The following is a 14,854-nucleotide window of genomic DNA, read 5'->3' as shown; positions in this document are numbered from 1 at the left end:
ATTTGAGAACCCTTGGACGAAATGAACTGTAAAGCAAATATCTCTTGTTTGTTTGCATTCTCCTGCTATGAAAGTGTAACCCAGGTTTCTTACATCCTTGTGTGTGTGGTGTTCTTAATAATAGGTCCTAACATCAGAACATAGGTATCCTGTTAAATTGCAGCTTCAGATTTCATATAATAGATCATTCCATATCTGATCCATGGAATGATTTGTGAAGGTTGATCTTATATTAGATAACAGTGATTCATTGGAGTGGGTGTCTTCTGTGTTTGTGTCTTATTACTTTGCAGAGCTTGATTTTTATGTGGCTGAAATATCTGGGAGTTAGTGTTATATTTTTGTGTAGTGGGTTACTGTAAGTGACAACATCATTTGCATTCATCTTTATTTGAAACAATATATTTTAAACATTTTAGACATCTTCTGCAGCAGTAGTTCTCAACCTGAGGTCTCCAGATGTTTTTGTCCTACAACTCCCAGAAATACCAGCCAGTTTACCAGCTGTTAGGCTTTCTGGGAGTTGAAGGCCAAAAACATCTGAGGACCCCAGGTTGAGAACCACTGCTCTGCAGGGATATTGGGATCAACCAAGCTTTGGCTTTTGGGTTCCCTCTAGTCCCAGGTTAGCAGAATTTTTGGGGAAAAAAAGAGAGAGATAAAAACACAAAGTGCTGAGGTTCTCAAGTTTTTATATTCCATGGAAGTGCTCTAACTTTGTGGTACAGCATTGTAAACATGAATTGTGAAGTGTTTAGTTTTTTTTAGAATTAAGTTCTCTGAAGATGACTGTAATATGTACATTTTGGATGTATAGGTGTTTGGAGAAACAGATCTCGTAAATGAAACAAATCAATGAGTTACTGGTATTATAGTTATTTCATTTTGGTTTTTAGATGAAAACTGGGATGATCAGCTTCTTGGATTTGAGCCTTGCAATGAAAACCTCATAACAGGCTGCAATATAATCAATGGAAAATGCGAATGTGATACTATTAGGACCTGTAGTAATCCCTTTGAGTTTCCAAGCCGGGATACTTGCCTGACAGCTTTAAAAAGGATTGAAGGTAAGTCTGTATTCACTAGTCTTGATTTATAATTATTTATGGCACATCATTTTAAAGACCTAAGATATGCAGTTCTTTATACTTAATCAGATGCTTGTTGCAGATGTTCCAGCAATAGTGTTGGCAAAGGAGATGGCTCTCTTTTTTGTGATTTACTGTAGCAATTAAAGGTTTCTTTTGTTCTTGTTAGTGAATGATTGGTTGGGTATCCTGAATTAAAAAGGCAACTGCTCTTGTTCTCAGCCATTATTTTTAACTGAAAGAAAACAGAAAAATGTGAAGGACTACATTTCTTGTAAAAGTTATAAATATAGATGTGTTTTAAATTATTACTGGAAAACATCTTTTATATAAGGAAAATAGAAGCTTATAAGGGACATTCATATAGTTCCACTCTCTAAGGTATGGATTGGTTTGCTTTCTGCTGTGATAACTTTTTAGATGTTACCTGGTCCATTTCAGATGCACTAGCTATGGAGTGAATTTTTCATTTGTCTGTGAGAGCATCTTCATTTTAATAGCTTTGTGAATACCTAAGATATGCTATGGTTAATGTTTTTATGGAGTAGTGTGGCATAGAGTTATTGACATTTTCAGTTTTGAATGTAGTATGTTCTTGTGTTAGTTTCAATATATTTCAGCTGTTAAAACAGTTGAAAACAAATTGGAATATATCTTTCTAATCCGATAGAAGAAGGATTGTGGAGTAAGTTGTCTGATTTCATTTTTAAATGTCTAATGTTACGTGGAATATATCTACATGGAGATCACTACACATAAAAACATGCACTGTCAAAGGTGAAATAAGGCATAAATAATGGGAATATATTGGGTGAGGAGGTTGTTGTGGATACCCATTTCTTGACCTTAAGTCTATATAGTAAAATTATTGTGACAGCTAGGAAAACGCCACAAACACACATAGACCACACTGTCATGCAGAAATAAAACCAGGTGTGAAGTTGTCTTTAAAATACCACTACATTGTGATTGTGTCTTGAAAGGAAAACACGTTGGTAAATAGATTTCCAAATGTAGGTCTTTTTTGTTCACATGCTTTGAAAGATGGTGGGTTCTCAAGCACAGAAGAAAGGTCAGTGGTTGTATCATAAATAGTTGGAGGTATATGATTTGCCTATTTCTGGAGTGTACTTTTAGACAAAAAACTGTTTTGTATTCTATATCATATGAAAATTTCTTTTCAACATCAAGTTCTGTAAACCTGATTACACATCATTTTGGTGGTATAAAAGCCAAACAGCAATATGTGAAACCTTGCTGTGAAACATTTTGTTAAACATTTGGAAACAATGTGTGAGCTGTTTTGCACCTTAGAAAAATTGAGACAAAACAGATTTTACTTGTTTTTATTTTGTAGGCTTGCATGTCTATGTATTGAATTTGGCGTAGAAACTAGCATATTTATAAAATTTGCAGGAATGTATTGTGCATAATGCCACACAGTTTGGTGATGGACATGGTGTGCCTTCATTAGGTGTTAGGAGAGATGAGATTTTCTAGAAATTATTTTTATTGCAGATGGCAAAACGACAATTTAATTTTTGAATACTGTTGGAGAGAAGCAATAGAGGTAAGCTTGACTCCATTCACCTCACTGCAAGAAGATATACAAGAAGTGAAGTGGGAACTGAAAGGCTCTGCCCTATACCCTGTGTTGTACACACAAGAAAGGGATAAAGGGGCCTTTAATGTTAAAAGAAATCTAAAATGAGAGTGAAAAGTAGACTTGGCTGGATTGAAGTCAATTAAATGTAGAATAAGAACAATCAGCATTGTGAATCAGGAGCCAGGCATGATGTGTATTCTCACAAACCTATTTTAGAGCCAGCTAGTGGTTTAGGTGTGCAAGTATGAATATTCAGCTCAGAGCTTGAATATTTAGTGTCCCTGCCAACTAAATTCATTAAAATGTACTCAGTGGACTTCAAAGGTAAATGGAGAAATTAAGAGAGATGTAAGCTGAAGAATTTTAAAGCTACGTTCTGATGTCTGTTTACCTGGGAGCAAGCCCACATGAACCAACTGAAAATTCACAGTAGAGATGAAAAGCTTTGCTATGCAAGACAGTTACAGGTTGTGGATATTGTTGGTAGTTTTATTTCAGTTGTAAGAACACTGCTGTTTGCAAGGAATGGCTTTAAAGCCATTATAACTTACTCTCTGCATTCTTGCAGCTTGAAATAACTCTGAAACTGGTTGAACAGGTATTGTGGAATTAGCCTTGTGAATGCATGATTATATTGAGAATCTATTCTTTTAAAATACTTTCTCCCATCTGTCACAAATCAATTTGTGGTGCCGTGTAGCCTTTTTTTTCCTGGAAAGTTTGTGAAACATCAGGAAACAGACTATAGTAGTTATATACAATAAGTAAAAGAAGAACAATTCCACTCTCAACGTGTTCTAAAATAGTTGCATTTTAGCTTGCACACTCATACAACTACTTCCATCGTCATTATATAAAATGAAGCCACATGTGTATCTTATTATAATTTCCAGTACAAATTTTAGAAGCATAAATATGCATGCGTCTTTCATCTCTGAAAATGACAAGTAACATTTTGAGGAAAAAATGAGAAATATACTCTATTGTTCATAGATCAGGTGAAGTGAACCTCCAGAAATATACAGTTCACTTGTTGGTGAAGGGTGGCATCAAAAGCATCACTGATTATTTTGCAGAAGGGAATCTTTGCACACACACACACACACACTCCCCCCCCCCCCCACCCGGCACTTTGTTGTAAAATAGTAGAGGGAATTCACTGAAAACTTTAGTTACCTGATCCATAGCAGATAGCTGCGGATCTGTAGGAATAGCTTATATTTGTTATAATATATCTTATTTTCTCCAATATATTAATGGTAACATATGTGGCATTGTATCCTATTTTATACCCTGTTTCCCCAAAAATAAGACATCCCCAAAAAATAAGACCTAGTAGAAGTTTTGCTGAATTGCTAAATATAAGGCCTCCCCCGAAAGTAAGACCTAGCGAAGTTTTTGTTTGGAAGCATGCCCAGCGCTTGCCAAACAGAACACCAGAGTATGCAGGATTGGTAAATGTACATACCAGTTGTACATGGAAATAATGGTAGTAACAAGAAATTCTTGATAGGATTAACAGTTTGTCTGGTTATGCTGGTTTGTGATGACAACTACTGTACAGTATATAATAAATGTTTATTTTTTTGTCCAACAATAAATGTGAATTCTTCTTCATGGAAAAATAAGACATCCCCTGAAAATAAGACCTAGCACATCTTTGGGAGCAAAAATTAATATAAGACACTGTCTTATTTTCGGGAAAACACGGTAGTCTTTTTCCACTATACCAGTACGTAACACTACTGTGAAGGCATGAGGAGAGTTATTTTCTTTCCATGTAATTATAAATATGAAGTTCAGCTCATTTGGAGTAATAGATTCATTTTCTCACAGTCCTAAAACATGTGTTTTTCACTTGCTTTGTTCAGGCCAACTTAAGCTTGGAGTTTTTGGATTTTTGCCATTTTCTATTAGAAAAACACAATTTTTGTGCAATTGTTCAATCTCTCCCTAACACTATTCCAGTTTTAATTTTTTAAATATAATCTAACAATCCATCTAATCTCTGAATAAATGTCACACGCTGATACATGTATTAGTGGGAAAGTAGCTGTAATTACAATAGCAGAAATATTATAGGATGAGAGGCTCCTTTTCATGGTAATGTAGCATTCTGCTATCAAGTTTCAGTTTAAAGAAATCAGATAATGTATAAAGGCAAAATTATCTTAGATGTTAAATTAAAGTGCGAGACATTAGGAAAACTGTCATTGTAGCACCTAGTATTATCTAGCACAGAAGTTTCTTCACAGTTTCTGTGGAATATCTAAATGGAGCTTAAAGGGCCAACAGTGGTTGTAGATTATGATGTCAGAATCTCTGTAACAGACATTGTTGAATTATGGAAGGGCAGAATTACTCTTATGGCTGAAGGATTCTCTGTCATTTATGCACCATAGGTACTTTTTGATTACATTAACAGTACAGCCAAGAACTCAGTGAAGCCATAGCATTTGAACAGTCTGGTGTAATTCTCCTTTACTTCGATATTTTGGCTCAAGTTCATTGGGCTCAATCTTTTTAAATGTCTTTTTCTATTTTGATGAACTTTAAATATATGGGAAGTTCTTACATGCTGTCAACATCAGCCAGTATTTTAGCTATTCAATATATTTTAGTACGAATGTATTCCTTGAGTCAGACTGTTTTAGCCATGTACATCCATTTTTTTTATTACTTGAAGCTTAAGTTGTCAACTTAAAAGAAGCCATTAAAACTAAATAATGCTCCTGCAGCTAATCTAATCTGTTGCCTAGAACTGCATTACTTAGCTTAATATCTTGCCTCAAATTATTGTTCAGTAGTGGAGGGGGCCTCTACTGCATAATTTTCACAACATAACAACAACAACAACAACTAATAATAATAATAATAATAATAATAATAATAATAATAATAATAATAATAATAGGACAATAATAATAATTTTATTTTTATTCACCTCTCTGTATGACTCAAAGTGGGATTACAATATAATTAACACAGAGATTATATATATATATAATATATAATATTATATATATATATATACACACACATAGATCAAATGTTAAATACCAATACTAATAAAATGTAAAGTTTAAATTCATTGTTTAAACTGACTGGGTATGCCTGCCAGAAGAGATAATTCTTCAGTTGTGCCTTAAATTTTGACAGCTTCTAAAGCTGTTGAATCTCTTCTGGAAAGTCATTCCACAGCCTAGTGGTGGCAGGTTGAAAGATTCTCTAAGTGACGATCCTACAGCTAACCTAGATCTAAACCATGTAGTCTTTAAAGGTCATAACTAACACTATGTACTTTGCCCAAAAAGGATCTGTACCATCAGGTTATCAAGATGTACACCGGGAAAGCAATATGGGGGGCTAATTTTACCCCACAGAGAAATGCCATAGCTTTATGGTAGAGGCACCTATGCATGCATAATGACACAGGTGCTATATGTAATTTAGATTTAAATTATGTGGTAGTGAACTTCTTCAGTAATTTAGCTCATATCAGCTAGCATACATTTATAACCAGTGTAAACCTACTACACATAACATGACCTGTACAAATATGATTCTTTGTTGTATAATACTTCTGGTTGCAGCTGCTGACTTCCATAGTGAAATGAAATAGAAGTGAGTCCATTCCAGATACTTTAATGAGTAGTTATGGAATCATATGAAAGGGCTTCAGTACTTTGGATAGTTCTTTCTAAGTATGAACTATAGCTAGAAGTAGAATCACTGACATAAGAGCCCCCAACTGTCATAGAGTGCTTCTTGTAAGATTCTTTTTTGTGCTTCCATCTTCCCTCCCCCAATTTTTAACTGTGTGCATCTGGAATTGTCATCAATTTAACAAACTCGGAATCAGAAAAAGGGAAAGTGTTGTTGTGATTTGAGTCAAGCTAACATTTGAAATTATGTACTTTGTTTTCTAATAATAGAGAATATGTGATACAGTATTCTGAATAGTTTGAGTTGTGAGAGGTATAGAGGTGATATTATTCTAGTTAAAATGCACTTTGTCAGCTCTAACATCACACCACTTAATAGGTCATATGTTAACCATGAAACAGCTTTCCAAACTATTTGATCATATTTGTTTTAATATCCATGGTTATATAAAATGTTCATATTCATGGCAAATCTGCTTAGAATACAAAAAATTGCAATCATTTTCCAGGAGTTATGCTGTATTCTTAACAGCCCAGGGACTTAAAAATGGGTGGCTATAATTTTCTTGAAGCAAAACATTGTATCCATTTTACAGAGCCACACTGTAATTTCTTGAAAAAGAATATGACTTTAAACAAATCCTCTAAAGCATACTACATGTGGGCATTCATGATATTCAAAAACCAAAGAAAATATTCACTTGGCGTATAAGAATACTGCCTGTCAGGTATTCTGTTTGACCTTTGACTGGAGGATATTGGTTGCAAAGGAAATGCTTAACATTCTATCTGGGTTTCAGTCTTCATATTACTTGGCACAGTTATTTCACTAGGTTTTTGTTTCATATATTTCATGGTAGTTTGTGCAGATGTTTTTCAAAAAGCGAATAAGATAAATGCAATATTTTTGTGCTCTGCTCTGTAGATAAACATGATTAACTTATTTCAGGAAGGTAAATTAAAAAAAAGGTTATATGCAATGTGATTTCTGTCTTTGATTACAGAAAAATGTTAGCACCCTGTTTAACGCAAAATAGTATGTGAGTTTCCAAAAAGAAAAGAAAAAGAGAACTCCATAGTAGGAGTTCCCTAGAAAACTTTATAATGCAGAGTCTCAAGGGGTGGGATAGTTATATAGTTTCTACTCAGAGCTTAAGCTGGAATGTGGGAGGTATTTTGAATCCATGTGCTTGACCACATATTTTACCCTTAACCGTCACATATTTCACCTCCGTGATAAGTGAACATGGATCTGCATACTCTTTATGTGTTTGTCTAAAACATTTCTAAAGAGAGCTTTTTATTTAAGATAATGATTTCGTGCAAACCTTCATGCTGAAAGAAAGGAGAACTGAAATTTCTGAAGGGAATAAAATTAAACCCAGGATTTTGAGATGGTCAAGAGTACTATTGTAAGATCCAAACATAAATGCAAGATGCAAGATCCAAACATAATAGCATTAGCTTTATTTCACCTCACTGTCTTATTTTTGTTTTATTAAGATTACATAACCTATATTTTAATGGTGAATGTCAACACCTTGAATTTTGCTCAGACACAAATGTATAACTAGTGGTGATATTAAATATATATATTTTTCTTGAAGCTAACTAAAGAGTGCTGAAGTGTATTCTATATAGCTGTTTAGGAAGGGCACCAAGGGAATTTGGCAACTGTTATTAAAACTTGTGTCATTGAAGTAGAACTGGCTATTTTGGGGCTATGTTGCTGTCTGCAACTCCAGTACAGTCTGAGGCTCCTGATGGCTAATTTTGATTGGAGTCTCCTTTTCTAGGGCCTGCTGAGTGCTGCTAAATTAATATTAAAAAGTTAGTGTGTTCTATCATTTTGAACCGTCTCATGGCATAAAACTTAATGTGTTCTATCATTTTGAATTTCATGGCATAAATAGTCACTAGGCTCAGTTGGTGTAGCCTTTTGAGTTTGCCCATATTCTTTTGTTTATACAGTTTATTGTTCTCTTTAAATCTTGTGAGGAAGTGTTCACATTCCAATAATAATAGGTTATGGCAACAAAAAGTCATGTGGAAAATAAGTTTGGTTCATATGTGATCTTTTTCCCCAGGGATAACGGAGAAAAAGCAAGGAGGAAAAATATAGGCACACAAACTGGTGAGGCCAACATATCTTTAGGGATTAATAACAATTTTTAGTAGGACAATGACACACAACCCAATTCCAATTGGACCTCCATGGTAGCAGCTCCCAAAAATACAAGAATGATAGCACTATGCACATTTACTTATGCAAAGCCAGGCTGCTTGTTTATTTACTTCAGTATTGCCTTCACTAACTGTAGGTGCTAATCAGGTTTAATGAATGGTCTTTTAAAAAAATTTCTAGAGACATTGGGGATTATATGTGGGACTTCTTGCATATAGTGCATGTGATGTATCATTGAAAACCAACTTGCATGTAAAGATTTTCAGTGTTCTTTTTACTTAACAAATAATAAGTGTGCTGGGGCAAACTGAACTGAGAGTAAGATATGTGAGGACATTGATTCGATCAGAATTGGGTTTCTTGAACCCATTCTGATTACATCAGGCGTTAAAGGTTTTTTTAAAAAACCTCATCATATGGTGGAGTACTGTTTGACCAGTATCTGCTTTGACTTCTTTTTCAGCATCCACTATGCATAGTTGCAAGTTTCCTAATTCAACCTTTGTAACATATGTTGTGCACTAGGGCCGAGGAATCTGTGGCCCTCCAAATGTGGGTTATAATTAGCAGCATGTTTGATCATTATATTGATTAAAACTACTGGAACTTGGATTCACACCACCTATATATGTTGCTATGGATTTATAATTTATTTATAAAGTAGCCTTCATCAATCTGATGCTTTTGTGCTTGATCTGTGGTGACTGCTCGCCACTGGACTAGCTTATCTGATAATAAAGAGTTGTAGTCCAAACATCTAGATGGTAGCAGGTTGAAAATACTGTCAGAGACACAGAATTTGATGCAAATCCAGGGGGAGGTTTTTTTCAGGATTCCCCATGATAAAGAAAGGACCCACCCCCAATATGGGAAGAGAAGGGAAACCCTCCAGATTCCCAAGATGGGAAGGAAAAGACAGACCAACACAGTCACAAGACAGGAAAGGAGGGAGAGACCTACAAAACTCATGGGACTGGAAGACCAAGACACACACACAGGTGGGTGGGACGCTTCCTCCCACCGCACCACAGACCAAAACTCTAGGGTCCCCAACAAACCCCTCTCTTCCTCCTTACCCCACTCCCCTTTCTTTCTGTAAGGCATGTAGAGGCGACAAGTTTCTGGGGGGAAATGATCTGGCTCAGAAGTAAATGCCTCTTTCCCTCCCTCCTCTTTCCCTCACCTCCTTTCGGTTGGCCCCGCCCTGTCAGAAATATGTAACAACCCCAGCATAAAGCTATGATGACCACATTTGGGATCTTGATGCACACTTTAAGAAACTTTGATCTAGGGAGTTGACTAACCGTCACACAGTGTTTTACTGTTTTAATTGGGTATGATATTGGTTTTTAAGTGTGTTTTACAATTGTTGGTTTTTACTATATTTTGTATTTTATGTGGCATTCATCTTGCCATTATGTAAGACCGCTCTAAGTCCCCCTGGGGGAGAAGAGCGGTATATAAATTAAATAAATAAATAAATACTACAGGAAAAGGATATGCAAAGAGAATTATTAGTTGTCAGTAAATTCAAAATCAAGATGAACTGTCTTTTTTCTTTTTATCAAGTTGATAAGAGCAATAATCTGGCAAGTATAAAATAAACCAGTTAGCTTTCATGTTAACTTTCATTTTAATATTTTCAGAACAGCCAAGGTTTATGAATTCTGGATACTTACCTGTACTTGAGTGTACTTCTTGTTAAACAGAAACCCAGCCTGCTAAGGCCTGAAATTGGATCCCATGTAATTTTTTTTCTATGACAGTACAAAATTAACTGCTGGAGTCTTCAGTCTAACTACATACCACTTGTATATCTAAGTGGAACCACTGAATTTTGTGAAACTTATAGCTAGCATACGGTTAGTGAAAGGCTACTTTGATAGTTCTGTTCTTCTCAGACAAAAAAACAGCAATACATTCAGCAAAAAATTAATCTTGGTTAGTTTTAGATGACTTCTTTCGGCAGAGCAAGAGGAAATCTTTTTCCTAGCTTAAAAAATTAAAAGGAAATTTGATAGCAGGTTGGAATCCTGTACGATGTTCATTTTTCAAAATTTATATTTTCTGTAAAAGCTTAAATTGTGTTCAAAAATATTTATGACCCTGAATAACGTTAAGCTGTTCTAAATATACACAGTTTTAGAAGAAAGAGCAGTAAGCTGCTGTACTCTTAAATCATACTGCTTTTTCTCCCACTGCTGGGCTTTCTGTGACGTTTCAAAGCTATCAACAGTAAAGGAGGAAATTTTCATTATGACAGCATAGAAACAGATTGCAGCATTATCATTCAGAAATGTCAATCTACTTTTTCATGAACATCAGTTGATGCACACTTTCAACTGTTTATAAATTTGTCCTTGGTGTATATATGTCATTTTAAATCATCCATCAGATTATTTATTATGATGCAAAAATGGAGCCATATGAGTCAGGTGAGATCCAAGAATAATCCTAGTCTTGTGTTATAGAAGACATTGTCTAGCTTCTGGTTTAAATCAAAGACTTAAAGACTTTTTTGGTTTGATCTAGATTGATCCAGTCTCACTTTAGCACCATTTGATATAATACGTTAGTTATGACTTGGTCCCATCAATTTCAGTTGGACTGAACAGTTTAGTCTAACTTGATCTAATCTGTTGCCATTTTTCAATATCAAATCCTAGGTGGCACAAATTACTGAGCAAATCTAGTGGAAATTCTGTTCTTATTAATCTTACAGCCTTTGGGTTAGATCTAGAAATTTCCTGAACCACTGTCATTGATAGAAACAATGTTATTTTAAAATAAACTTTAAATAATAAATCCAAGCAGCCTAGTTTTTTTAATTTTCAGGTGCTACCATGAAAATTTTCAAAATAGATAATACTACACATGTTAATAGTGAATAATGCAGAATGGGTTATGCCTGTCACTTGTCACAGTTCACCTTTTGAAAAGATTGCAGTTTAGATTCAACTTTTAATTTCTGATGGATTTAAATTTTGAGCAGATAGCAGTAGAAAACAATAGTACAATTCAATGGACCTTGCACTAGCACAGTGACAATGTTTAATTAACAACAATACGTAGCCTGATACATGTGAACCTTTGTGTACTTTTCCCCCAGTTGATAGCGGGACATATCAGTGAACAGCAATACTTGGAAATTCATCTAGTCCATCCTTTTGCTGATGCAAGCTAGTCACATCTCTTGCAGACTGCCACCCAATTGATGTGGTTTTTTTTTTAAAAAAAAAGATCTCCCAACAAATGAGTCTTCCACTACTGTTGCACTGTCGGAATACAGTCCGCTTTGCCTCTGCATTCTGAAGCAGTAGAAAACCAACTTGATAAGCATTGACATGCATGAAGAGGATTCTTGTGTCACCTCTCGGTCTTTTCTTCTTCAGACTACCCTATCCTGTTTTTCATAAAGTTTGTTTTTTAGAATCTTTGCTATCTTACTTGTCTTTCTCTAGACATATTCCAGATTTCTGGTATTGTGCTTAATCTACTGTGCCCAGAACTGAACACACTCCATCTAAAATCTGTCCAAAGTAGAATGGAATTATGCTGTTACTAATCTTGATCGCAACACTACACGTTGAACCAGAATATACTTCAGTTGATCTGTTAACTTTGTACTATTTCATCGTCAAGTTGATACATGTTTAGCTTTTGGTACTGTATTTCGAGATTCCTAGATCCTTTGCTTATAATGTCAAGGCAAGGATCACCCTGTCTGTACAAGAATTTGTTTTGGCCCTGCTCTAATCTGAGGTTAGCTTGAATTCTGATTAAGTCTACCCATCCTAGTTTAATAAGTTTCCCCTGTGTCCACATTATTTGTAAGAATGTTGAAAAATATCTGATTGAAAACAGAAACCTACAGCATCTCATGTGTCATTTTTCTGCAGGATAAAAAATAACATTGTGGGAACTGCGTATTCAGTCAATCACTTAATAAGAGGAGTGTTTAGATCATGTTTTACCAGCTTATCAACAAGAGTACAATAAAATATCTTGGCATAATACTTGTTGAAATCAGGATAACATTGCATTCTTAGAGGTGCCAAGTCCTTTCATTGCCTTATCCACTAAGCTTGGAATGCTATCAAAATCGTGATAAGATTAGTTGGGCATTTTCTAAATGCTCACAAAAATTGATTTTTTTAAAAAGTTGACTTAAAGCAGGAGTTAACTGATTTCTATTGTTAAAAACCCTGTTGAGTTTAGTAGGATTTCCATTGCATAAGGTTTTTTTTAACCTTCATGTTTAAAATGCAGCAAACCCACATACAGGCAGTCCTCGAGTTACAAACATCTGACTTACATCCGACTCCTAGTTATAAATTTGGGGGGGGGGGGGGAATAGGAAGGGAAATTCACTCCTGTAAGAATTATCATGAGAAAATTGTATCGCCAATCCTTATTTCCATGGCAACCCAATATTTTCAAAATCCAGTTTTTACAAGGATAGAAAGTGAGGTGAAATCTTCTGAACAGGAGCACAGACGGCAAAACAAATGTTACAGGGATCTTCACTCTTCTCTATACTATCCAAAGCTAAAAGGAAAAGTTAGGGGCTGGAATTACCCTTACAAATGTACCTATTCTGACTTGCATACAATTCAAATTAAGAACAAACCTTGTTCATAACCCAGGTACTGCCTGTAATTTCAGTTTCTAAGATGTCTTCATACAAGTAGAAAGCATTGTCATCTGTTATTTCTTTTTTCATTTGTGTTCAGTTTAGATACACAGTATGAGAGTCAATATCCATAATTGTTTTATTATTTAATTTTCTTTATATTCTCCCTTTTTTGCAACAATGAACCCATGGTAACTTGCAAGCTTAAAAAAGAAGCAGAACAGAAGCACTCATTTACTCATATACAATTAAACATGTTGCAATATTAAAACAACAGATTAATTTGAAACAATGTAACACTATTACACTATTTTGTAGGAATAATTGAAATCATATGTCTGGGGTTTTTTATCACATTTTGAGGATGTGCAGTCCTAACTGTGGAAGATTCCTGGTAAATATTGTGTTCTTAAAATTATTTTATTTCTGCTGTGTGTGTTGTGGCTAGAAGCCCTGAACTGTATTTTATTGTGAAGTGATATGACCAGGTATTGAAAAATGTGTTATCATTTGCATATTTTGCACAAACTGGAAAGCAGAAATGCTATATTGTACATTCATTCATAGGACTCATTTACTTTGTCTTCTCTAATAATAGAAAGAGTTGTATCAGATAAAGCCTCTCAATCAGGCCTACACAACTTGTGGGCCTCCAGGCGTTTTGGACTGCAATTGCCATAATTCCTGGGCAGAGGGAACATTTGATCATAAACAAAATGTTTTTACATTGCAATATAGATACAGTTTATAGCTGTAGTAAGTTACATTATAGCTGGCATTCTGCTTTTTCAAATAAGGAATGAAGTACTAACTACTCTTACCACTACCCCTCCCATAACACATACCTTTCCATATAGTCCTTGGGTAATAATTAGGCTATTGATAGCTTCATATATCTTTTTGTTATTATAGCAAACTGTATTTTTGCATATAAAAATCAAAATATATAAAAAGATGAAAATTGCTTTAATGAATTCTTTTCTCCTTCCTCCTAACTTTTAACAGATTTTCTCAGTGGGTTCATCTCTTCCAAGTGACACTTAATAATATCTTTCTTTATTTGGCATATTTATTTTTCTGAAGGAAAAATAAAGACTGAGGTGAAAGTGGGCAACCTGGTACCATTTGATGTTCTTGATTGACAATTCTTTTGCTTCCTGGTAGGTGGAGCCATTACGCTTAGTATAAGGAATCAGTTGTAGGCTGAAGGAAGAGGAAGACTACTTTTAAAAGAACTGCTGGTAAGTTTGCCTTTCTTTGTATAGATTATATAGACATAAAATTACACATACATGCAAAGTATCCATTGCATGTCAGAGTAAAGATCATTGACCAAGGCATTTCAGGCACCATGTCATATGTGCAACACCATATCTAAAGGTTTCTTAAGCCTCTGTGTTAGCTTCTTGCAGCATGAAAACAAGGAAGGAGGGAGAGAGAAAAAGGACTGTGGCAGCACTTTGCAAACTAACTGGCTTCATTTTAGCAGGCAGTTTCATTTGTAAAAACCTGCTTCAGGTGCAGTACAGAGTGCTGAACTGCTTCTGAAGTGAATCTTAAAGTTATCACATTCTCTTTTTTCCCCCTCCCATTCCTTTTTATACCATATGTAAAAGAGAATTATCTTATATAGCTTAGATACTACGTTGAAATATTCTTCAGGAAATACTCATTATA

The 14,854-nt window shown here is 34.9% G+C and overlaps 1 protein-coding gene across 6 annotated transcripts in view; it reads left to right on the top strand.

The window, feature by feature from the left end:
* Positions 1-14,854, top strand: part of crim1 (cysteine rich transmembrane BMP regulator 1) — a 152,082-nt gene that overhangs the window by 19,980 nt on the left and 117,248 nt on the right. For 4 of the 6 annotated variants that reach the window (XM_062974380.1, XM_062974372.1, XM_062974366.1 and 1 more), the window contains exon 2: positions 897-1,067. The exons of the other annotated variants lie outside the window; for them this stretch is intronic. In XM_062974380.1, coding sequence (XP_062830450.1) covers positions 897-1,067 — 171 coding nt within the window. The remainder of the gene's footprint in view (positions 1-896; positions 1,068-14,854) is intronic. 6 annotated transcript variants of the gene reach the window in all.

Source organism: Anolis carolinensis, chromosome 1, assembly GCF_035594765.1.
Source record: "Anolis carolinensis isolate JA03-04 chromosome 1, rAnoCar3.1.pri, whole genome shotgun sequence".
In the NCBI taxonomy this organism is placed as follows: Eukaryota; Metazoa; Chordata; class Lepidosauria; order Squamata; family Dactyloidae; genus Anolis; species Anolis carolinensis.
This window is presented reverse-complemented; position numbering and strand designations above follow the sequence as displayed.